We start from the raw sequence: 25,842 nt of genomic DNA on the forward strand, positions 1-25,842 counted from the left end.
TGTATATATCCTCCAAAGTAATATTCATACATTGTATACCCTCATATTATCCTCAAAGACTGAGGGCTGGAACCTTAAAGGCCCATTTGTGTTGATCAATTACTTCACTAACTGTGTAGAGGTGTATCCCACCTGAAACCAGAAAGTGACCACAGCTGCACAAATATAATGGAGGGGAAATGATGCTTCAATAGAAGGATTTCTTGATATAATCCACCCTGATTATGAGAGAGAGGGTGAGATCTAGCCACCTCCTGAAACAGTCAGTTTAGTCAGTACACAAAAGTACGGAGTCACCACCAAATAACCCCAGACAGAACCCCCAATTTAAAACTTTTCAAATTTCAAAATACTGATGACAAAATCTCTATACTATCTTCACAATTTTCCTGTAAATCTAAAACTAGTATTATAAATTAAAAGTTTATCTTTTAAAAAGGACTTACTCCTTTATAAAATAAATCACTGAATATATATATAGTGTTGACGCTGTGGCCTGAGTAGGAGTTGTGACACTTTTGGAACATGAATCGGTGAAACCTTCATGATGTTACCGGCTTTACATGCCACTTCTTGATGTTGGGTGGAGAACACAAAACTGCTCACAGATTAGTGCTTTAGAGTGGGTTTGCGGAAGAGAGATTTAGAAAACCGCACTCAAAATACACCCCCCAAAACATACTGGTTAACTATTGTCACTGCCCACAAAAATGTTTCCAGATGCCAGGAACTATGGAAAAGATAACAAATATTACTATGAAATTAACATAAACTAGTTGGCCAGTGGACAGGTGCTCTCTACCTAGTGATGAAAAGATTTGGAATATTATCTGTGAACAAATACAACTGGAATGGGAGCGGCCACATCCCAAAAAAGGAGACCTACTTTTTTTTTATTGAAGTATGGTTGATTTACAATGTTGTGCTAATTTCTGCTGTACAGCAAAGTGATTCAGTTATACATACATATATTCTTTTTTATATTCTTTTCCATTACGGTTTAATCACAGGATATTGAATATAGTTCCCTGTGCTATGCAGTAGGGCCTTGTTGTTTATCCATCCTATATATACTAGTTTGCATCTGTTAACCCCAAACTCCTAATCCTTCCCTCCCCCAACCCCCTCCCCCTTGGCAACCACAAGTCTGTTCTCTATGTCTGTAGTCCATTTCTGTTTCGTAGATATGTTTATTTGTAAGAAGACCTACTTTAAAGTAGTTCCTCTAGGACAGCTGGTGGACAGAACTGCCTTGCCACCCCTCCTAAGCTTAGCAGGTGGGCACCAGGACAAAACCTCACCACCGCCACATCCCCGCCAAAAACAAAAATCAAACAAACAAAAAACCCACCACAGGGCTTCCCTGGTGGCGCAGTGGTTGAGAATCTGCCTGCTAGTGCAGGGGACACGGGTTCGAACCCTGGTCTGGGAGGGTCCCGCATGCCGCGGAGCGACTGGGCCCGTGGGCCACAACTGCTGAGCCTGTGCGTCTGGAGCCTGTGCCCCGCAACGGGAGGGGCCGCGGTAGTGAGAGGCCCGTGCACCGCGATGAAGAGTGGCCCCCGCACCACGATGAAGAGTGGCCCCTGCTTGCCGCAACTGGAGAAGGCCCTCGCACGAAACGAGGACCCAACACAGCTATAAATAAATAAATAAATAAATAAATAAATAAATAAATAAATAAATAAATAAAGTAGCTATTAATTAAAAAAAAAAAAACCCACCACAGTTGTCCAGAAAAAAAAAACCCAGAAAATTTCTACTTCCAGTTATATATAAGGGGGAAAAAAGAAATATTAACTAGTGAGTCAAAGTGAAAATATAAGGCCAGTCACTGGGCAGCCTTCCCATACCCAAATGCAGTGGCTTTTAAACTAACAGACTCACCCAGAGAGGTTCTAGAAATAGGGAAAAAGCCAGGAGATGCCAGGCTCCCACTCCTGAGAGGAGAAGGTCCCAGCAATTAAGAAAAGAGTACCATCTGGAAACGGACCCTAGGAAGATAGTGAGAAATCCACATCCAAACTCACACAGATCCTGGGCTGCCTGGGGAGAACACCGCTCACAGGCTGGCACATTGTTTTAAGTCACTATCTCTTAGACCCAGATCACAGGCACCCAGGTGCTCCAGGCTACAGACTGTGCCACTGCCTTACCCCTTGCATTTTTCAGGATTCTTTGTATCCATGTAACAGAAAGTCAGTTCAAAGTGGTTTTTAAAAAAGAAAAAGATGTGACTTCCCTGGTGGCACAGTGGTTATGAATCCGCCTGCCAGTGCAGGGGACACGGGTTCGAGCCCTGGTCCGAGAAGATCCCACATGCCACGGAGCAACTAAGCCCGTGCGCCACAACTACTGAAGCCCACGCCCTAGAGCCCGTGCACCACAACAAAGAGTAGCCAGCCCCTAGTCGCCACAAGTAGAGAAAGCCCGCGTGCAGCAACAAAGACCCAATGCAGCCAAAAAAAAAGGAAATGACAGGACTTCCCTGGTGGTCCAGTGTTTAGGACTCCATGCTTCCACTGCAGGGGGCATGGGTTTGATCCATGGTTGGGGAACTAAGATCCCGCATGCTGCGTGGTGCGGCAAAAAAGATAAAAAAGGAAAAGACATTGATGACATTGATTCGTTCCTGTAATTTGAAAAGTCAGGAGCAGTCATGTGGCTGGATCAAGGGGTTCAAACAATATCATCAGGTCTCAGTCTCTCTCTCTCCCTCCACGACGCAGCTTTGCTCTCCTCTATGTTGGCTTTATTCTCTGTTAGGCTTTCTCTAAGTGGAGCGCACTGCAGTCAACAGGCCTATAGTCTACAAGCTTGGGAGCCATGGTGGAAACACAGAGACTTCATTCTCTGCATTTCCATCCAAGTCCCAGAAGTAAGCATCTTTGGCTCTGATTGGCCCAGCTTGGGCCATGTGTCCACCTCTTAACCAATCACTGTCCAAGAGGATATGATACTCTCCTTGACTGGTGTTCAATGGGTCACTTATCAGTAGACAAGGATCAAAATCATTAGGCAACCTGAGATTCACCAGCAATCCATAGTTGATTAAGAGCAACAACAGTCAACACACACACACACACACACACACACACACACACACAAAACACACACCCAGGAATCTCTGGCAGACTGAGCAGACTTTCAGATTTTGCTCTCTTCAAGATAATAATAACAAGTACTAACCCATTACACTTAAAAAGCTTCCCTGAGGAGTCTGGAGTTATTATGAGCTAATATATGTAAAAAAGCACTTAGAAGAATGTCTGGCCCAAAGTAAATACTACAGAACTGTTAACTGTCATCTTGGAAGAAGGATCCTGGAGACGGAAAAACATCCTAATAGGCAGGGTGGAGGTAAAGAATAGTTTAATCTAAATATTGAAAAGAGGGACTTCGCTGGTGGTCCAGTGGTTGAGACTCCACACTTCCACCACAGGGGGCACAGGTTCGATCCCTGGTCTGGGAATAGGATTCCCTGGTCCAGGAATAGGATCCTGCATGCCATTCAGTGGCGTGGCCAAAAAAAAAAAAAAAAAAATTGAAAGGGGTGTAACCTAATTTTGTAACAAACTGGTAAAGCAGGATATATTGGTTAAACTACTTTTTGCTTCTTTGATCAGAGTTTAAGAATCACAAGACTGTTTTAAAATATCTTTTTGGTCATCGCTACTGGGGGATTTGGTAGAGAATAAATACCCAATGCTGATTACAAGATGATGGACTGATAGATGCTGGAGTCCACCCTCCTACAGCAAACTCAACCCATAATGGAAATGAATCTGAAAAAGAATACACACACACACCCCTGAATCACTTTGCTGTATACCTGAAACTAACACAACATTGTAAATCAACTATAGTCCAATTTTTTAAAAAAAGAATAATAAGATAATGGATGATTAAGAAAAAAAGTCAAATGGCTCCAGGGTATGTATGAGGCAATCAGCACAGATCCCCAGAAAGGCTCAGAAATTAGAGTACCAATGATCCCTGAAGACAGGGGTGTAGGTAAGACTGAACACAGTAAGACTGATTGAAAATCTGTATGAGAATCAAGCAAACGGCCCCCATTAATCCTGGGTTGGGTATGAGGGTACTGGGGGTCAAGTTAGCCAGAGAGAAATTTCTGGTGGCAGAAACAATTGCAAAAAATTTTCAGGGGACTTCCCTGTTGGCGCAATGGTTAAGAGTCCGCCTGCCAATGCAGGGGACATGGGTTCAAGCCCTGGTCCAGGAAGATCCCACATGCCATGGAGCAACTAAGCCCGTGCGTCACAACTACTTAACCTGTGCTCTAGAGCCCGTGAGCCACAACTACTGAGCTCATGTGCCACAACTACTGAAGCCCATGCCTAGAGCATGTGCTCCACAACAAGAGAAACCACCGCAATGAGAAGCCTGCGCGCCACAACAAAGAGTAGCCCCCGCTCCCCACAACTAGAGAAAGCCGGTGCTCAGCAACAAAGACCCAACGTAGCCAAAAATAATAAATAAATAAATAAATTTATTTAAAAAATTTTTTTCGGAATATACGTAGATGCCTAATATTAAGTCTTACAACTGATCCTGTCTTTATTTAAAATTTTAATATTTTGTTGATTGTGGATTTTTTGCATTAATTTTGATTTTTTCAAATATTTCATTAAAATACTATTTACCTTGATTACTGGGCTTTGGAGTGCACCTTAAATGTTGCACCCGAGGTACATGCCTCACTCACCTCACCCTAGTCCCTGCCCTGGCTATTGCCTTTTCAAACCCTCAGTACAAATCTGTTACATGGAACAGCTTTGGGTTAGTGATCACTTTATTTATTTATTTGTGTGTTTATGTATTTGGCTGCACCGTGTCTTAATTGCGGCATGCAGGATCTTTTAGTTAGGGCATGTGGGGTCTATTCCCTGACCAGGTATGGTACCCAGGCCCCCTGCACTGGGAGAGCAGAGTCTTAAGCACTGGACCACCGGGGAAGTCCCTAGTGATTGCTTTTAAATATGGTTCAGCACAGGGTAGAGCAAAGAGCTTCATCAGCAGTAGATAAGACATGAAAATTATCTGGAAATCAGTGTGATTAAGAGATCTGAATACTACAGGATTATAAGGTAAACATTAGAACAAAGAGTTTAGGCTGGTTTAGGAGTGTTGGCAGGGATCCCACAGAAGGAGTAGAATTTGTGTATCCCTTGTACCCTCTGATGAACCCCACAACTCATTTGTCCCTTAACCTTTGTTTCTCCAAGATGGAGTGAGAAGTCCGAGACTCCATGGGTCTGGCCTTGCAGTTCAGTCCTGAAAAGAGAGGCCAGGGATTGGAGATTGGATCCCTGAGAAACAGAGATTAGTAGTGGGGTCTGGAGGAACGCCCAGGATTAACCTCTCAACCTCTTTACAGAAATGTTGAGAAAAGCCAGCTTCAGAACAAGTAAATCCAAGTAGTTTCAAGATGTCAATCTCATGGGAAGGGAATTTAGGAGGCCTTTCTTAACACCATGTTTACGTAAAATGCTAATTGGTAACATACAAGTGTGGGTCCATACCTGTTCTACCACTGATGTTGGGGAGATAAGAACGAGAGAAGGGCTCACGTCAGCCTCTGCCAGACGGAGCCTCAGAATAATGTTCTGGATCATTCCAACCTTTGATTTTTCTTGTATCAGCAACCAAGCAGAGTACTGCTAGGGAAATCACACCCCAAGTCATGTCTCTGTACCTTTTTTTCTATGATTGCCCCTTGACAAAGCCGTTAAGACACCTTTTTTTCCTAATTGCTTTCTGCCCCTACTACATGAGATTTTAATACCTTAGTGTATCTGTTTATGTATGTGGCTCTTCGAAGGGCCACACGCCATTGTAATGTCTACAGTGTTGTGGCTCCACCCCCTGTGAGCATGCATGATCTACAGCCAGTTCCTCCCCACGTTTTCTGGATTTTATTTCCTCCCTCGGGGTCTTCCCCTCATCACTTAACAACCCCATTCTCTGGCATCTCAACTTCTACCTCTCACGGTCCCTACTGGTGACCCATCTCCAGCCATGGCCCCCTCTCTGTTCCCTTCCCGGCCTTATTTCTCGAAGGGCACGCCACACTGTGATCTGCATTCTGCCTCTGTCTCTACCGAATCTGTTCTCCATAATATCATAAATGAACTCTGCGCCCCTCCCACACACATACTCTTCCACCCAGCAATCCCATGTAAAAGAAATCTTACCAGCACGTGCCTAGGAAATACCAAAACTGAATGCTGTGTTTCACCACAGCTCTTTCTAACCAGCCAAAGATTTTAAATGGTTATGAATATTGAGTAACACTGCTATGCCCAATCCTTAGTGAACCTAACTTAAGACTCCCTTGGAATGATGGGACTTGTCTTCAACAACCGTGTACAAACCTGTGGACTCTCTCCAGGCTCTCCAGGGTACAAGCTTGCAACTTTTAAACAGCATAAACATTATGAACAGCCCCTTTCTAGCAGTTAGAAATCCCTGACTTATGCCCCTCCGTGAACGAGTCAGCCAGTGTCTCCCCTGGTGGGTTCTTCTGCCTGACAAGAAAAGACACTCAGCTCTGTGGACTGCTTTTATCTATTTGTTTTATTTTGTTCTTGTTTTTTTTTTTTTATTTGGTGGTATTTTATCCTTTGTACCTTTTCTTAGACTCTAACCCATAGAAATAAAACCACCAAGTAGGGCTTCCCTGGTGGCGCAGTGGTTGAGAATCTGCCTGCCAATGCAGGGGACACGGGTTCGAGCCCTGGTCTGGGAAGATCCCACATGCCGCGGAGCAACTGGGCCCGTGAGCCAAAACTACTGAGCCTGCGCGTCTGGAGCCTGTGCTCCGCAACAAGAGAGGCCACGATAGTGAGAGGCCCGTGCACCGCGATGAAGAGTGGCCCCCGCTCGCCGCAACTAGAGAAAGCCCTCGCACAGAAACGAAGACCCAAAACAGCCAAAAATAAATAAATAAATAAATGTAAAATGTCAAACTATACAACTTTAAAAAAAAAAAAAACCCACCAAGTACATAAGGATATAAGTACAAACATGCCCTCTGTAGCATGTATCATATGTCAAAAAAAGTGGAAACTGAATGATCATCAGCAGAGGAGTGGTTAAAACCACTGTGGAGCACCATGCAGCTGTTAAAAGAACGAGTCCAAGGAATTCCTTCCCTGGCAATCCAGTAGTTAGGACTCCGAGCTTCCACTGCAGGGGGCACAGGTTTGATCCCTGATCGGGGAACTAAGATCCCACGTGCTGCACAGCACAGCAAAAAAAAAAAGAATGAGTCCAAGGTATAACTACTGAACTACAGAAATGTCCATGAAACAGATCTCTTAAGTGAGAAATGCAAGCTGCAGGGCAAAGTGTACAGTATGGCACAGATTTTTTTAAACAACCAGAGCCAGCCACTCCTAGAAGTGTATTCATGATTGAAGATGATTCCATGAACCCACAGAAACTTGAGCAGACTCTTTGGGCTTGACTTGAGATTGGGGCGGCAGAGGTGGGAGGGAGAGGGGGACAGACAGCAAGGGGGCAAGGCTCTGCCAGTTTTCTTCTCTCTGTAGGTACATAGCTCCCTGGGAGCAAACCTTCTTTGACTCTCCTCTGAGCCTTAAGTGTCCCCTCTCCAGCAGCACACTTTGAGGTCCCACAAAGGCTCTCTCCTCCCCATCTCCCACCCCTACCCCAATACTCCCTTGGTCGGCAGAGCTGGTGGATGAGGAGGAGGGGGCAAATGGACCTCAAGGGTCCAAGACACTACCTGGTAGGAAGGAGACTGAGACTGGAGTTCTTTTTCACACTGTTTAATATTAAGTAAGTTCTCTCTGAAAGACTGAGAAGGTTCTAACAGAGATCCAACAGGAGGAAAGAACCCTAAAGTTCCCGAAAGGGAAGCCTCTGTGAGCAAAGTCATCTGGTCAAATGACCAGGCTCAATACCAGTGCCTAAAGGTTTAAGGGGCTGAGGCTGGACATGGCCCTAACCCAGGCCCCTGGCACCACAGTCACACTGGAGGACCTTGCCCAAACCTGTGTGAACTAGGACACGGGTCCCCAACTCCTAGGCCATGGACCAGTACCTGTCCGTGGCCTGTTAGGAACCAGCCCGCACAGTAGGAGGTGAGCGGCGGGCGGGCAAGCGAGCGAAGCTTCATCTGTATTTAGAGCCGCTCCCCATCGCTCGCATTACCGCTTGAGCTCCGCCTCCTGTCAGATCAGCAGCGGCATTAGATTCTCATAGGAGCGCAAACCCTACTGTGAACTGTGCACACGAGGGATCTAGGTTGTGCGCTCCTTATGAGAATCTAATGCCTGATGATCTGAGGTGGAGCTGAGGCGGTGATGCTGGCGCTGGGGAGCGGCTGCAAATACAGATTATCATTAGCAGAGAGGTTTGACTGCACAGAGACCATAATAAATCAATTGCTTGCAGACTCATATCAAAACCCTATCAGTGAGTGGCAAATGAAAACAAGCTCAGGGCTCCCACTGATTCTGCATTATGATGAGTGTATAATTATTTCATTATATATTACAATGTAATAATAATCGAAATAAAGTGCACAATAAATGTAATGTGCTTGAATCATCCCGAAACCATCTCCCCACCCCGCCACCCCGGTCCGTGGAAAAATTGTCTTCCACAAAACCGGTCCCTGGTGCCAAAAAGGTTGGGGACCGCTGAACTAAGAGTTGGGAAGCCCGACTGTGCACCACTGTTGTGGCCTAGGCAGTGGTCCCCATGGCATTAGAAAATGACCCATCAGATTGTGTAGGAACAATGTTTCCCTAGTTCCACCAGTGAACAAGAACAGAAGCAAGTAACAGCAGTCAGAGCCCGGGGCGGGGTGGGGGGTGAGGAGTGCTGGGCTTCCTGCACATAGGGGCAGGGGGTACTCAAATGACTAAGTGGGAAAACGTGTGATATGTCTACCCTGAAATCAGAGCCTATGTTTAGTTTAAAGTTACACAGTTTATAATGCCGTGTTTGTATGTCCAATTTGTCCTCAAGGAACAAACACAAATTTCTCTAGCCCCGTGCCAAATATGGGCTCCAAACACTCATATAGCGGGGACAGTGGAGTTATCCTCGAGCCGACCGAAGTCTGAGCCGCACTGGCACAGGAGGAAGGAAGGGGGTGAAATTATTCTTGTGTTTAGAAGAACACTTTAACAAGACTTTGCGGCTATGAAATGCAAGGTCCGTCCCCCTCACCCACAGCCCCTGGGGAATAACCTAGTGAGAGAAGCTTTGATCAAGAAGTTGAATCTGGGACTTCCCTGGTGGTGCAGTGGTTAAGACTCCGTGCTTCCACTGTAGGGGGCACGGGTTCGATCCCTGGTTGGGGAACTAAGATCCTGCATACTGCAGGGCACGGCCAAAAAAAAAAAGGTATTAAATCGTTCTGCAAAGAGAGGTCATGGGAATGTGGGATGAAAAACAGGGCCTTGGAAGTCTAGAAGAAGAGGAAAGTCTAGCTTTGGGGTGCACACATGGGCTTCCCTACTGCAAAGGGTCCAGCAAAACCCAGCCCCTAGTCCTTCCTGTGGTAAACAGAAGAACAAAATGGTAATTGTACGGACCAATAAACATTTTAAAATAAGAGGCTTAATTCTCCCTGTTGAAAATAAGAGACTTCTCCCCCCACCCCTCTCTTAGAGCACTAACTTTAGAAAACTTGTAAGCTCTTTCTCTGCCTCTTTGAAATGTAAGTATTTTTAGAAGCTAAACCAGCCTCTTGCAGCTTTAGGACCCAGGGATGTCTCTCCCAAGGCCCTGGGAGCCATCTCTTCGAAATGGAAATATCAGGAGAGAGAGCACCCTTATCTCCCAGCTTCTATGGGAGGGTAGGACCCTAACTGAGGTGGGCTCCTTGTTCCAAGTTGCAAAACACCTCCTGTCATAAAGATACTTTGTTTTTCCTGCAATTAAGCCTATTAATAACACAAAGGATCACCAATTACCATAAAGTTAGGATGAACGGTGTGTGACAAATGGTGCTCTCAAGCCTCTTACTTGAGGACTAGTTACTGTTTATCTTGAGAACATGCGTGTAATGGCTGTATCTGTTTGGCTCTATAACAGGGTGAGATACTTTATCTTTACAATCTCTTAGCAGATGGCCTGTGATGCACATCACATTCTGGTAATGCTTATTCAAATATAAAACTGTTTTCTTTCCTCCACTACCTTTGTGGAGAGGTTTTCCTGGGTTGGGAAATTTTGTTTTTAATTATATTCCCCAACATAATACATGTGCTTAAAACAGAAAAAAAAAAAAAGTGGGAAGGTCTTGAGATGTAAGACCCCTAAATGGGACAGACATGGAAAAGCAGTGGGGAGAGACAGAGGAATTTCTAAGAGTGACGCTGACACTCCACTGAAAATTGTTTCCAAAATGTAAATAATAGCATAATAGCAGCAAATACATACAGAGACTACTGTCAGGCATCGTTCTAAGTGCTTTACACATTAACTTAATTAGCTATGTAGTAGCTTGGATTATTGTTCTTAATTATTCACCCCCCACCCTGCCTCTGAGTACTCTCCAGTGGGCAGAAAAGGTATCACGGAACAGCAGAAAAGCAGGCTGAAGTTTGGACTGGTTTTGGAAGTAGGTATGATGCAAACTCTCTTTTCTAGCTAAAAGTGACCCTTGAAGGGCGTGTGTGGAAAGGCCAGATTCAGCTACTACATAAGATGGGAATATGAGCCACTCTATTTGGATATTACAGGATATCTAAAACTGGAGGAAATTGGGGGCCAGCATATGGCAGACACCAGCCCTGAGCACTGAGGATGTAGTAAGCAGGAGTGGGCCCAGAAGATAAGAAGGGGAAGGGCACTCAGTAAGGATCAGACACTTGCGTAAGGTTTGGAGGCTGGGAGGCAGGACTGGAATCCCTCATTCCCACCAATGACCAACATGTCATTTTTGAGGGTCTGGCTCAAGAAAGCAGATTTCCCTTGCCCTGGCCTAGCCCAGCTGCCAAACACATCCACTGTGAGCCAGATGCTTAGAATGACTTGGGTCAAGAAGACCTGGAGAGGGACCTGCAAGAGGCTTCCTGGGTGGGTGGTAAAGCCTGAGCTCTGAATCATCCTTCTGACATTTACAAAGTCCCTAACCAGCACTGGCCCCACCGCTGCTCCCTGGTTTCCTGCCCTGAGGGCCACAAAGGACCAGGAAATAGCAGGAGCGGGGTGGCGGGGGCAGTGAGCAGTATAAAGACGAGAAGGAAGATGAAACAAGTAGAACTTCATGACTAATAAAATCTTTACACCTAATTTTTTAGAAGGAAATTGAATTCTGGTGGAGAAAGCAGGCACCACGGTCGGTGAGGCCGGAATAAAAATTTACCTGGAACATACAGAAGGGAAAGAGGCTGCATTCATTTGGAAGGGACAAAGTCCATGGGAATTGCCCACAGATGCTGGGTCCCCTAAGTGACTCTATACTGCAGCCTAACACCTGGTCCCTAACATTCTCATAAGCCACTATGAAGGTTGGACAAAAGGAGGCTTTCACTGCCCTGCCTCAGTTAGGCCTCCCTCAGTATCTGGTGTGCCCAGGGTCCTAATCCAGCCATGTTTGATATGAGGTTGGGGGTGGAGCTGAGGGGGCAAGTCTTTCAGCTGTTACTTTTCCAGGTTTTAGGCAGCCTGGGGCACCTCTGGTGATTTATTGAAGGACTGGGCTCAAATGAGGTATAAATCAGGAACTGAAGACTTACTGGGCTGCACTGGGTCCAGAGCAGGACATTCCGCACGGGCCCAGCACAGCCTAGCAGGCCGGCCTTCCAGGGCTCAGCCCACGGTCTTTCCCAGGTCCCAGCCCAGAAAAGCGGAGGCTTTCTCCTGCGTTTGGAAGACTGACTCACCCCCTCTTCCTCCTAGCTCTCCAAAAGGCCGGGAGACCTCAGGAAGTGTCCTCATCCTGCTCCCTTCAACCCCGAGGCGCCTGGCCCCAGGCCTCCCCCAGACGTCCAGAGAAACCCCGGCGCTTCCAGGCTCTCGGCCTCCCCCAGGCGGGGGCCCCTTCATCGCCCCGCAGCTCCGCTCGGCCCGGGAGGGACGGCCCTTCCCCACAACCGGCTCTGCGGCTCGCAGGTTCGGGCTAGTCTGGGGCGGGGACTGGAAGCGTCTGAAAGTGGTGAGGAGGGCGGGGACGCGGGCCCCTCTTTAAAGGCCCGGGACCTGAGGCGCCTCGATAGCGGCCGGCGACCCGGAGAAGCGCGCCCCATCCGGCTCCCTTCGCTTAAGCCGCCGGGGCTGCCATGGGCCGCTACCGCATCCGCGTGGCCACCGGGGCCGCACTCTTCGCCGGGTCGCACGACCGCGTGCAACTGTGGCTGGTCGGGGCGCGCGGGGAGACGGAGCTGGAGCTGCAGCTGTTGCCGGCGCGGGGCCAGGTCAGCGGGCGGAGCGGGGACAGACCCCGGCCGGGACGCGGGAGGCCGGCGAGGGGCGGGATCCGAGTGCGAAACGACTGCGGAACCGTGCCTGCTGGGACTTCCAGGTGTTGGGACGCCCGGGCGGCTGGGCCAGGAGGATCGGGGGCCAGGACCCGGGCTGAGCGCACACCCCTTCTCCCTTCCCGCCGGCCCTGGTCCTCGCAGCCTCCAACTCCTTCTCCAAATGACCCCAGGCCAGTGTCAATATAGGATCAGAAGTCAAGTGGGACGCTCGTAGGAATGAGGGAGCGGGGAGAGCTCAGTTAAAGGACCGATGAAGGTGCTGAGACTCAGACATCAATTCAAGACACTGCGGGCCACGCGCCGCGCTCCCTCTTCCTGCCGGTGCGATGGGGCGTCAGACACACCGCGCAAATGTCCGGAGGAGGGAACGAGGGAGGCTGTCTTTGGAGGCCTTGTCAACGGAGGCTCCACAAAGGTCCCCTCCTCTCCTGTCCCCACCGCACCTCTGACCCCCAACCCCACCCGCAGCAGGCAAAACGGCCTCGCCTGGGACCCTGCTACTAACTCTCCGGGTTCTGGTCCCACAGGAGGAGGAGTTTGAGCATGACATTCCCGAGGACTTGGGGCCACTGCAGTTCGTGAAGCTGCGCAAACACCACTCCCTGGTGGACAACGCGTGGTTCTGCGACCACATCACGGTGCAGGGCCCTGTAGCCTTCGAGGAGGCCGCCTTCCCGTGCTACTGCTGGGTGCAGGCCGGCAGCGTGCTGTGCCTGCCCGAGGGCACCGGTGAGGGAGAGGGGATGCAGGGCCTGGGGAACTGCTGGGGAAGGGGCGGGGGAGGGCTGCGGAGGGTCAGAGGGCCTTGAAGAAAGTGAGTGTTCAGCAGGTTAAGTGTGGAGAAGACAGGACATGGGAAAGAGTTATAAAGTACCAAATTTATACACAGAATAAAAAAGCCTGCAAGTGGGGCTGGACAGGGACATAAGTGATGTGCAGATCCCACCCTCCAAGAAGATGAGGACACGGGATGGGAGCCGCAGCAATGATGGGAAACAGAAGTATGGGATGAGGAACAAGTTAGGGCAGGGCAGGTAAGGGTAGCACATGGAATAGGGGATGGGGGTGACCCCTAAGAGGAGACAGCTAAGGGAAACAATAAGCAATATGACTTGGAGAGCTGGTTTGGTTGGGAAAACACGGAAGAAAACCACGAGGGACAGGGTGCACACTGACAGTGGGTAGGGATGAATGAGGACAGCAAATACAGAATTTGTTACCATGGGAAATAAGTAAGAAAGACGATTACAGAGGCAAACGAGGGCAAGGGCAAGTAAGGATGGAAACATGAAATACATCACTTTGAGACAGGTGAGTAGAAATGCGGATAAGAACAGGAACAAGTTGATAATATAGACTCTGATGGTAAATCTCAGAAGAGTGAAGTCAGGGAAAGAAAGCAAACAGCTGTTCCTAAAGCCTTTTGAGGACGGTTGAGGTGTGGTAGGTGAGGTTCAGGAGATGTGAAATTAACCAAAGCAATATATAGTAGAAAATAGATACCGGCATATGAGTGATTGAGATTTTATCACCTTTTTTTCTGGCCACGCCGCATGGCTTGCGGGATCTTAGTTCCCTGACCAGGGATTGAACCTGTGCCCCCCGGCACAGTGGAAGCACAGAGTCTTAACCACTGGACCACCAGAGAATTCCCAAGATTTTATCACCTTAATTAAGGTGATTTTTTCCAACCATAGATACTGATGAAATAGGATCAGGTGGCGAAAGACGAGTTAAGGGACAAGAAAGGGTGTCAAACATGAGACTGTTGTCTCGAGACAAGAGACAGGGTTGAGATTAGCAAAATCCAAAGTGCAAATTTGGCAGTGATAAGATAAATGTGTCTCAGGAATCAATGGAGTGAGGCAAGGCCAGAGATAAAAGCAACAGAGCGTGACTGAACACATGGCCTATGACGGCAAAAAGGAAGATGAGGACAAGCAGAGGAGAGCACAGGACCACACAAACCATGGCCAATTGTCTTAATGTCTCCCCAGCCTGCCTGGCAGGAAACAACGCATTGGACGTGTTCCAGAAACATCGAGAGCAGGAACTCAAAGAAAGACGTCAGATATACTGGTGACCACCCACCTACAGGGCCTCTCAGTGGTACCCCCCATCACTGACCTGGACACCCTCCCTGAAGCCTTGTCCCCATCTCCTAGCTGGGCCACATGGAAGGAAGGGTTACCCCTGACAATGGCTGCGGGCTGTGAGGACGATCTACCTGCAAATATGAGATTCCACGAGGAGAAGAGGCTGGACTTTGAGTGGACACTGAAGGCAGGGTGAGAACAGGCCTGGAGCTCAGAGTGGGGAAAGGGCTGGGAGATCCAAAAATGGTGGTCCATGGTGAGCAGCTGAGGGATTGGCAAATGGGTTCATGGCTCGATTCCTGTCCTAGGGCTCTGGGGATGGTCCTCAAACGCGTTTACACCCTCCTGAGATCCTGGAACCGCGTGGAGGATTTTGATCACATCTTCTGGGGCCAGAAGAGTATCCTGGCTGGTCAGTGGTTCCCCAGGTCTCCATAACTCCTTGATGGCCCCTTTTGATGACCCAACCTTCACACTCCACAGCCCCTCACGAGACTTCACAGATGAGAATATATTGTGCTGGGTCATTTCTCAGAGGCCCCAGATGAAAAGGCAGGGGCTAGATATGGGATGGTCACGTGCCTGGATCGCTGGGGTAGGGCCTGGAGGAGGGACATCCCAGCTGTGTAAACAACCTCCTCCTACACTCCACCCCGACCCCACAGAGAAGGTTCGCCAACGCTGGCAGGACGATGAATTGTTTGGCTACCAGTTCCTCAATGGCGCCAATCCCATGCTGCTGAGACGCTGCACCTCTCTGCCCTCCCGGCTAGTGCTGCCCTCGGGGATGGAGGAGCTACAGGCCCAGCTGGAGAAAGAACTCCAGGTACCCCTCCCACCCTGTGCTGTTCTCTCCTTGGCGGTGTGGCCAGAAGTAGTGAAGGGCAGGGATCAAAGATGAGTCAAGGAAGGGAGGCTGCGGTAACCTACAGCCCCTTGGTCCAGACTCCAGTGCTAGAAAAACCTAGAGGTGATAAAGTATGTAGGGAAAACTATGAGGAACTCCCAGTGTGGAGGGGAAACAGGATGGATTCCCAGGGTGCAGATGGGGCCAGAGGTGTTAGCAGGGACAATGACATTCCCTGGCTGACGTCAGTGCTCTGGACACCAGTGTTCATGGGCAGGGAGAAGGGTAGAAAATGTGCCATCAGGTGGGGAGAACTGCGGGGGTTACTTGGGTTTGGAAGAGGTGAGCTGCATGTGAGGAGGACGAGCAAGGCGGGATGTGAGCGTGCCCTGTGCATGTGTGCGCTGGACTCGGCGGCAGGGCTGGGCAGGGGAACCTCCGTGGATTACTTGGCAGAGAAGGTGAGTTTTAGGGAGTGAAAGAGTGTTTGCTGAGCTGGTGACAGCTGAACACAAGGTGTTCAGATCATCGAGGGATAGTGGGGAAGGGGCCTGGCCATCTCGACAAGGGGACAGCTTGCACACTGGACTGAGCAGGCCTGGTTGTAAAATCGGATCTGCCACCACACATCCCTGGGCAAGATGTCTACCCTCACTAGGCTGTTTCTTCACTTAAAATGAGAGGAATCGGGCCAGATGCTCTGGTTCTGCTGATAGGACTCTGCAACCGACGTAGGATGATGGCAAGAATTCAGATAAAGGTCTTGAATGTCTTCCGCCTTTGCCCTGGCCCTCTCGGGTTAGACTTTGAACTCTAACGATGGATACATTCTTCCTTTCCCCAGAAAAGTTCCCTGTTTGAGGCTGATTTCATTCTCCTGGATGGAATTCCAGCCAATGTGATCCAAGGAGAGAAGCAGTACCTGGCTGCCCCCCTCGTCATGCTGAAGATGGACACCAGTGGGAAGCTGCTACCCATGGTCATCCAGGTGGGCGCCCTGGGCATCCGCCTCCCAACACTGCTTTCTGTTCACCTCCGCCTCTGCTCCCGAGGAACCAGCGCCCTGGTTCTTGACTCCCAAACTCCATCCTCACACAGTGAGACCTGTTCTCGTGTCACTCCGCTTACAGCCTGGTTTCTCCTGACTCACCCAACTGGCAGGACTTGTTCAAGAGTCATAATGGCCTTTTGGAGTTCTCATCCTACACCCGATGGTTCTCGAACTTTAGTGTGTATCAGAATCACCTAGACAGCTTGTTAAAACACAGCTTGCTGGGTCCCAGCATTAGACTTTCCAATTCAGTGGGTCCGGGATGGGGACTGAGAATTTGCAGTTCTAACAAGTTCCAAAGTGATGCGGATGCCGCTAGCTTGGGAACACACTCTGAGAATCACTATTTAATCTCTCAGTCCCCTCTATCTTTTCTCCCACTGGTCTCAATAGTTAGTTAACAAATACTGTCAATTATCTCACACACCCAGCTTCCCCTTCCATCCCCCACCATAACGCAGACCCCCATCACGTTTCTCCCAAACCACTGTCAGATCTCCTCCCTGGACTCCCTGCTTCAGACTCCTCTGCATTCAACCCGACGATCATGGTGCTCGCACAGTGCCACAGCTAGTGAGAGGCACGGTGGGAGGGGCCTCATTCCTCCTCCTAGATTATACCTCCTGGATGCGATAATCGTACTTACTCATCTGTTTCCCCAAGATTGCTGGCCATAATGTCACACATAAAGTGGGAGTTCAATGAAGGCTTAACTTCTCTTTTTCCCAGATCCAGCCTCCCAGCCCCAGCTCCCCGACCCCACCACTGTTCCTGCCCTCAGATCCTCCACTTGCCTGGCTCCTGGCAAAGTCCTGGGTCCGAAATTCAGATTTCCAACTGCACCAGCTCCAGTATCATCTGCTGAACACCCACATGCTGGCTGAGGTCATTGCTGTGGCCACCATGAGGTGCCTCCCGGGGCTGCACCCTGTCTTCAAGGTACAACCTCTACCCTCCATGTCCCCCTTCACTCAGACCCTAGAGAAAGGAAACAGCCCAGTATCAAGTGATATTGCAGCACCAAGAAAAAATTTTTATCACTGTGAAAGAAAGAGGTGAGAACAGAAGGAAGACTGCATCAATATTTTGAGACTTGTGTTTCAATTAAGTCAAGTCACTTAAGGTTTCTTCAGGACATATTACTAAGGAAACCCTCTGAAATTCTCAGAGATCTGACAATCTAGCAATGGGCCTAGAGTACAGCTGGAATATTGCTAGTAAAACAAAAGCCTTGTTCCTGCCCTAGGAGATTTACGATTTAGCCAGAATGACAAGTGGTGCCCATAAGAACTACCCAGAGAACAACAGCTGGATCTAGAATCTGAAACCACAAGAGGCAGCTGATAAACACTAGAGTATTGATGGAGTACGCTCCACCCCAACTGAGTTTGCTAAGTAGGAGCAGGTCAAGAGGCAAGGAGAGCGGCCCAGCAGGCTGCTTACACCCGCCCAGGAGAGAGGTGGAGAGAGACATGCGTTTGGCAAGGTGGTGACGGGAATGAAAAGGAAAAAATCAGAATTGGGGAAGGGATGGAACAGTAGCTGCGGCAAGGCTGGATATCAGAAAGGTCAGAGGTCTAAGCTCCTGCAACACCCAGAAGCCCAAGGGTGGGTATTGCAGACTGAGCTAGAAATCCTGTAATTTTATGAAAGAGTGAGCTCAGCATCTATTGCTCGGCAGAAGGCAGCGACATAAGGCTTGTGCTTGAGTAAAAATGTCCTCAAAATCTTGATGACACTTTAGATATAGGGAACAAGACAGAGAAGGGATGAAACTGATACAAGCTTATGAACCAGACCAATTGTCAGAAACAGGGAAGCCAGGAGAGAAGCCAGTTGGGAAGCAAAGATGAGGTTCAGTTTGAGGTATAGGGAGTCGGAAACGTTGGTAGGACATGCAGGTGAGCACCTGGCAAGGAGAACGACTGAACTGCGTTTCAGCCGGGGGCCCCGCCCGACCCCCAAGCCTGGCCAGCAGTAGCTGTGGCCTCTCGGAGTCTGGGGTGACACAGACAAGATGGAGACCAGTGTGATGAGCAGAATCTTGGATTTTACTGATCTCAGGGTGCTCCTGCACCACCGTGTCCTGCTCACCTTGAAGAGGCTAAGCCTCTAGGCACACTGAAAATCCCCCTTTACGAGTTCAGCCCTCTGCCCAACTATCTCCATTCCCACAGCGACGTCATGGCAAACAGCTGTACTGTTATCAGTACACGCAGGAGAGCCAGGCCAGCAATGTCCCAGAGGTGACCTGCACAGGCTCTGGATTCGGACTGCCGGAGTCTGAATCCTGAATCCTAACCTCTGTACTTCCCAGATGTGAGCTCAGTGTCCTCAGGTCTAAATGGGGATGACGGGAGGCCCATCGTGGGGTTGCTGAAGGCTGACACGACCTAATAGTGTGACACAGGCTAAAAGCTAGAAAAAATTAGTTCCTGCAATGATTTATTAAGAGTTGTTTGTCCCAAGGTATCTCTGCTCCTCATGTGGACTTTGGGCTTTCCATGACACTCAGCACCTTTCATGAACTTTCTGAAAAGTTTCAGTCCAATGTGAGCTGCTTTGACCTCTTGGCACCAGAGTTATCTCTGCCTCATGCCCTGTGTCCAGCAACAATTCAGATAAATACCAACGCTACGTGAAACCTGTAAATAAACTGGGTGGAAATGACAAAATAGTCTGAGATAAAAAGAAACGCATGTGAGGATGAGATGGCCTTTTTTAATAGCTAAGGAAAAGCTATTTCTTGAAAAGCTATAAAAATAGAGGGGACCTAACTGCCTAATTGGGGGTGGGGGGAGATTTGACGACAGCCCCTCTGCTGCTTACGTACATAGCTCAGTATGGCTCCTCTATCTCACTAAAGGTACCCACCCCCCAAAAAAACAACAGTGAAGCAACCAGGGGATGGAGGTGTGGCTTTGGTAACGAGTAGAGAGGCTAATTTAAGCTGTGAGGTTGTAAATGACAGAGTATAAAAGCAAATCAAAAGGGGCTGATTCTCAAAGGCCACCTACACCCCAGGTGGAAATCATAAAGATAAGCGATAGGTCTTCCCTGGTGGCGCAGTGGTTGAGAGTCTGCCTGCCAATGCAGGGGACACGGGTTCGAGCCCTGGTCTGGGAGGATCCCACATGCCACGGAGCAACTAGACCCGTGAGCCACAATTACTGAGCCTGCGCGTCTGGAGCCTGTGCTCCGCAACAAGAGAGCCCGCGATAGTGAGAGGCCCGCGCACCGCGATGAAGAGTGGCCCCCGCTCGCCGCAACTAGAGAAAGCCCTCGCACAGAAGCGAAGACCCAACACAGCCAAAAATAAATAAATTAATTAATTAATTTTTTATAAAATGGAGCAACTCTATATGATTGCAATTTAAAAAAAAAAGATAAGCGATAACAGCTAGTATTCAAGGACTTCTGTGTGGACTAAAAACTCTTCATACATCACTCACATAAGCATCACTGCAGCCTCCTGAGACAAAAGACCCTATTATCACCCGCTGTTGACAGACGAGGGGTTGGACAGGAGATAGACAGATCAACACTTAGAAGGTCTGGTACCTTGGATGAGTATCAAAGTGAGTGCTGAAGTGTAGAGTGAAACCCAGGTCAGTCTGGCTCCAGAGCCTGACTCACAGGGGCGAAAAGATCACGAGAGTGAGTGATCACAGAAGCAGGAAGAGACCAGCCTGTCAAGGGAGGAAAGCATCAAGAGTAGACACCATGCTGCCTACAAGGAAGGACCCAAGCATGTCCTCCATAAACCACCCCCTCTAATCTCCCCCATCCCAGCTCCTGATCCCACACATCCGCTACACGATAGAAATCAACACCCGGGCACGGACCCAACTCATCTCAGACGGAGGTGTATTTGATAAGGTAAGGAGGGGATGGGGCATGGGGCTGCCTCACCGTCTGACTCTCTATGATTTCCTGCCACTTTCAAGATCCCAGATCCACCTGGGTGAATGTCCTGACCCTTAAACCCATGAGCCCGTCCCTTTATATCTACGTCTCTAAATGTGAAAATGCCACATCTGAACCCCTTATATAGTGTGTGCTGGCTTCTTCCTCAAGGCCTCACATCTCTCTTGTCCCAGGCAGTGAGCACCGGTGGAGGGGGCCACGTGCACTTGCTCCACCGGGCCCTGGCTCAGCTGACCTACTGCTCCCTCTGTCCTCCCAACAATCTGGCTGACCGCGGCCTGCTGGGAACCCCGGGTGCTCTCTATGCCCACGACGCTTTACAACTCTGGGAGATCACTGCCCGGTGGGTGAGACGGGGAGCCGAGAAATGGGGCAGGGGAGAGGGCGAGTGGGGCTCTGGCCTGAGGTCAGCATGGGGCAAAAGGAACCTGAAAACAATAAGATTCAGACAAGAGGAGCAAAGGACTGGATCCTGGGGAGAGACGAGGAAGCGTGAGTCAGTGCGTAGGGCCTGAGAAGGAGGAGGCTGGGGACAGAGAACCTACGTTGGGAAAGCTGTGGACTGGGAGGCTGAGGGATCTGGAAAAATCAGGGATTTTGTCAGGGAGAATGGCTGTCAACCATGTATGGGGATTCCTAGAACTAATGACCCACGTGTCCTTCCTCTCTAGACTAGTTTGTAGAAAGAGTTGGGAATGACCCAAAAGGCAGGCCTTGAAGAATCTATACTCAGACACATTGAGAGTCAGCTGGGCAGAGACCACGGAAAAGTGCAGGGGTCAAAGGCCGAAGCTTTCTCCTCTCAAGGAGCTCACCTCCCTTCTGCCCTGGGCAGGTACGTGGAGGGGATCATCCACCTTTTCTACAGCGGGGATGACGTCGTGAGAGGGGACCCTGAGCTGCAGGCCTGGTGTCGGGAGATCACTGAGGTGGGGCTGTGCCAGGCCCAGGACCGAGGTGAGAGCCCTCCCCAGGGACAGGAGCTCCTTGGACACCCTGCCCAAGTAGAGTCTGGGTTCAGGACCCCAACCCCTCATCCCACCCCCTCTCCCTCCACACGTCAAACATCTGAATCCCATTCCCACCTCCTAAGACTCAGGACAATTCTAGATACCCCAGGATCATCCTCCTCAGAGACCCTGGCCATCAACCTTTACTTCCACCCCATCCCCTAACCTGCCACAGCATGGGACCCCACAGGGCCAGAACCCCAGCCAGCAAGGGATCTGCCCAGGCCCTGCTGGGGCTCACGTTCTCTCCTCATGGTTGTCTATTCCTACTTGAGGATATAAATGGGAAGATTTTTCCACCAAAGCCCGTAATGACCCCTTCTGTTCTCCCTCTTCTCCTCCTGCCTGCTACTGTCCAGCACACGCATAGAAAGTCCAGGCCTACTGCACACTGACCACAGTGCGAGGTCATTTCTAGATGCAAACGCAATGCTCTACGTGCTTTGGCTCAACCCTGAACTCGGTGCCCTGCCCCTTGGGGCTCACATTTCTTTGGCCAGTCCAGCCTCTCCCCACCGCTGCTAGGATCCAGCCACCGTCTTTAGCACCCCACCCGCATTCTAACCTCTGGGGAAGAAACAGCCTTTCTTGAGCTCTTCCTAGATTCCTCCTCCTCCTTCTCTCACACATGGGCCAGCCTGGACTCTGCTCCAAATTGTCCTTCCGTCCCTGCCCCTCACACTTTGCACCAACATCTCTGCCTCTGTGGGACAACTACAAACATTGACTGAGGAGCCGCTATGGCCGGCCTCTGAGGGTGCCGTGAGCACTAACGCAACACCCGCCCTCTGGAGGGAGCGTCTCCCTAGGGAATCTGTGGCTGCACCACCCCGCTTCCAGGACCAAACTTTCTCTAGTATATCTCGGTATGTCCCTTGGGCTCCACGTGCTCCCGGGAGACCCCTCCTCTCCTTGGCCATCTTTTCCCCAACCAGTATCTACATTTGGAAAATGAAAATAAACATCCACATGTGAACTTTAACCTCCACTAAGTGCCTCTCATTCTCTCTTCCTCCACTCTCCTTCAGTTCTCATAGCTCACCTTTGCCTCACTTTCCCAACAGACTTTTTGGAGAAAGTGTGCTAAAATAAAAAACGACCTGAGATTGGCAGTCAGGAACCCGAGTTCAAGATCAGCCTCTGCCTTTTCCCAATTATGCAGTCCTGACAAGCACTTTAATCTCTCTGGTCTTTGTTTCTTTTGTTTTTTTTTAATCCACAAAAGGGAAGTGATTATATTTGTTCCACTTAACTGACAGGATTAGTGGGTCTCTGAACCCCCCACCTCCACTGTGAATTGAGTGGCGTGACATAATCTTTGCGGAAAGCCTCTCTTGGCTATGACCCTATAAATCTATGACTTCTCTTATCCGTCACGTTACAATTCAGACACTTGTAATTCCCTACCTGGGAATAGGAGGAAGCATCCCTAAATTCTCAACCACTTTTTGAGGCAGAGGATTTTTGATCACTCAGAACTTTTCAGCCCCCAACCCTTCCAAAATAACAATACTTATTATTTATTGAGAACTTGTTCCACACCAGGTGATTACCTCATTTATAAAATAGGTATCATCTACACTTTACAGGTCAAGAGATTGAGGTTCAGAGAGGTTAAGTAATTGGCCTAAGGTAACCCAACTATATTAGTTGAATCTGAAGTGAAATCCATGTCTGATGCAAATATATTTGAATAAATGAACTAAACAAACAACCATCAATTCCAAAATGTAGACATCCCAAGTCTTCAGCCTTTATTTCTCTCCTCTCAAACTGTAGCCTCTAAATCCTGTTTCCTTCCTGCCCAGGTTTCCCCATCTCCTTCCAGTCCCAGAATCAACTCTGCCATTTCCTTACCATGTGTGTCTTCACGTGCACTGCTCAGCATGGGGCCATCAACCAGGGCCAGGTATGGAGAGCTGAAAGCCCAGGTCCCTGAAGGCAAGTGCCTGGACCTTGGGATGCCCAAGGGAGAGATGGGGGTTCAAACCCTAAGTACCAGGATCCTAGAGTTGCAGTTTCTTCCCCCAGCTGGACTGGTATGCCTGGGTCCCTAATGCCCCATGCACAATGCGGATGCCCCCACCTACCACCAAGGAAGATGTGACAATGGCCACGGTGATGGGCTCACTACCTGATGTCCGACAGGCCTGTCTTCAAATGGTCATCACATGGCATCTGGGGCGCCGCCAGCCAGACATGGTAAGAGAGGACCCTGGGGAAAGGGAAATGACAGTTGGAAGGGAAACATAAGAGTGAAGGGCTAGGCTCTAGATGTGTCTGACTCAAAACTGACTGATCCTTTGTTCTTTCTTAGGTGCCTCTGGGGCATCACAGAGAAAAGTATTTCTCAGACCCCAAGGCCAAGTCTGTACTAAACCAATTCCAAACAGATCTGGAAAACTTGGAAAGGGAGATTACAGCCCGGAATGAGCAACTTGACCTGCCCTATGAATACCTAAAGCCCAGCCACATAGAGAACAGCATCACCATCTGAGCTCTGGGATGCCCCCACCGGGAAGACTGCAGATCAGCTCTGGGACTGACAGTTCCATATTGAGTTTCATGGTTTCCTAGTCTCTGCTGCAGAGGCTCTATTTCCTCCCCCAATTAAACCCCCTACATCTGCATCCCGTGAGCCCAAGGGCCTTTACTTTTCTGTAAAGGGCCTGATAATATGTTAGGCTTTGTAGGCCACACAGTCTGTCACAGCTACTCAACTCTCTTGTTGTAGCACAGAAGCAGCCACAGGCAACGTGTAAATGAATGCTGTGTTCCAATAAAACTTTATTTACGGAGAGTGAAATATGAACTTCCTGTGTCACAAAATATCCTCCTTTTGGTTTAGTCAACCATTTTAAAATGCAAAAACACACAACAAAACCCTGTGCTTCGCTACAGGGATGTGCACAGACTGCAGGCTGGATTTGGGGCAGTACCTGTACAACGGTACCCTGCGGTAGCCTGAGGCACTGACCTTACTTGCAAAACATCCAGAGAATGGTGGGGTGGGTGGGGAGGGTGAGGAAGATTTCTTGGAGAAATCGACTACCTCAACTAATTCTCCTTTCCCAGGAGCTTGACTTCATGCTTGGCCAACTTAAAAATTCCTGACTCTTCTTTGGCAACTTTCCCTCCACCCCTATGTCTCCTATTCACACACCTACCCTAAAAGTCCCTGAATGAGAATGGTGCCCCTAAGGCAAAATAAAAACTTTCACCCCAAAATGGCTTCCTTCCAGACAGTCTCAAACAAAAGAGACACGAAATAATGTCTCAAGGCCACTATCCCAGGCTCTTCAGTACCCTGGGGTCTCTAAGTGTTTCCCAGGTTCCAAGTTCTCTTTCACGACCCTTTTAAGAACAATCCGCACAAAATAAATGGAAAAATACCACCAAGTTATGCTAACCACTGACAGTGTCTGGTTCTGGGGTCTTGGGATCAAAATGACCCCTCTCAATTATGCTATGACCACTGTCCTCACTAGAATGGGTACAACATACTCAGTGCAAAATTGTGTTCTTCAAACACCACTATTTCCCTGAATAATTATTACAAATCTGTTTTTCACCAGTGAGGTATACAAACTTTTTCTTTGGAGGGTATGATCCATTCATATTTTTTAAATCTTGTACTCTACCTTGTTCAAAGGACCTATGATCAGTTTCCTTGGTTTACAGTAGGGAAGAAAAGTGACATTTGTGTGTACTTATTCCTTTCCCCAGAACATTTGGCAGGGCCACTCACCTTAACAGCTTGTTCATTGAGTCTGCTTTCCCTGGACTTTTCCTAACGCCCGTATTTTTCCTGGATTTGGCAACCACGACTCTTCAGTATTCCGTGTTTGGTTAACAAAACGTTACTTAAGTATTTCCAGTGCCAAGAACCCTCAGCAATTTTAAAGCGTTCTAGCCAGAACAGCACCCTTGGGCTCGGGAAGGGGCTCCACGTCTTCTTTTACTGTGTCAGTGTCTATTTTAAAGGGTAGGGATGAGTAGAGAGGAGATAGAGGCGTTCTCTCTCGGTGTAAATCTCTCTGTCTCACTTACCACACCTCCATCACAGGATACCGCCCGAGACTAAGGTATCTGAGGGAAAAATGACATAATTTCAATCCTCGGCTGCTGAGAGCGCATCGCCAAGGTTACCAGGAGCTCCGCCAGAGATAAAAGCTTTCCCGAGGCCGGGCTACCTTTTCTTCCTCGTCACGTGACTTGACAGACTTGGTCACATGATATACTGGCTCCTCCCATTCCAATCTGGAGAGGGGGGGAAAGCCAAGAAACCGGAGAACTTTGCTCCTGCAATACTCGCACCCCAGCTACATATGGGTCAATAAGGGATTCCCGAGGGGCTGCTACGGTTTCAGAAACACCGCTCTTTCCCGCCGAAGTCCGAGAGGACCCGGAGGCGCCAGCGTTC

General features: G+C 49.0%; 1 protein-coding gene and 1 long non-coding RNA gene across 4 annotated transcripts in view; one reads left to right on the top strand and one right to left on the bottom strand.

Annotated features, from left to right (window-relative positions):
• Window positions 1-25,616, bottom strand: part of LOC132354610 (uncharacterized) — a 238,919-nt gene extending 213,303 nt beyond the window's left edge. The window contains exons 1-2 of one of the 2 annotated variants that reach the window (XR_009499345.1): window positions 25,168-25,616; window positions 23,554-23,634 (exon numbers count right to left, since the gene is read on the bottom strand). This is a non-coding gene — a long non-coding RNA (uncharacterized LOC132354610). Of the gene's footprint in view, window positions 1-23,509; window positions 23,635-25,167 lie in introns of both variants that reach the window. The other variant, XR_009499347.1, reaches the window with a different exon arrangement.
• On the top strand, window positions 12,288-24,209 carry ALOX12 (arachidonate 12-lipoxygenase, 12S type). Of its 2 annotated transcripts, none has more exons than XM_059906479.1 (14): window positions 12,288-12,422; window positions 13,016-13,217; window positions 14,486-14,567; window positions 14,654-14,776; window positions 14,893-14,996; window positions 15,250-15,410; window positions 16,276-16,419; window positions 17,212-17,421; window positions 20,275-20,361; window positions 20,583-20,752; window positions 21,245-21,366; window positions 23,228-23,328; window positions 23,451-23,621; window positions 23,737-24,209. In XM_059906479.1, exons 1-14 carry the CDS (start codon window positions 12,288-12,290, stop codon window positions 23,914-23,916), a joined length of 1,992 nt encoding a protein of 663 aa, XP_059762462.1. In that variant the 3' UTR covers window positions 23,917-24,209. The 2 variants fall into 2 exon arrangements, with proteins under 2 accessions (XP_059762462.1, XP_059762461.1); XM_059906478.1 differs by lacking the exon at window positions 12,288-12,422 and adding an exon at window positions 12,600-12,903.
• Window positions 25,617-25,842: the final 226 nt, after the last annotated feature.

The sequence above is a fragment of the Balaenoptera ricei genome, chromosome 20, assembly GCF_028023285.1.
Source record: "Balaenoptera ricei isolate mBalRic1 chromosome 20, mBalRic1.hap2, whole genome shotgun sequence".
NCBI classification, from domain to species: domain Eukaryota; kingdom Metazoa; phylum Chordata; class Mammalia; order Artiodactyla; family Balaenopteridae; genus Balaenoptera; species Balaenoptera ricei.

Excerpts from the sequence above, each read along its gene's own strand:
- ALOX12 (XM_059906478.1), top strand. The coding sequence starts at position 12,739 with ATGAAGGTGCTGAGACTCAGACATCAATTCAAGACACTGCGGGCCACG. Across the intron at positions 20,362-20,582 it reads ACGGAGGTGTATTTGATAAG|GCAGTGAGCACCGGTGGAGG; the intron begins GTAAGGAGGGGA and ends CTCTTGTCCCAG. Across the intron at positions 23,622-23,736 it reads GGCGCCGCCAGCCAGACATG|GTGCCTCTGGGGCATCACAG; the intron begins GTAAGAGAGGAC and ends GTTCTTTCTTAG.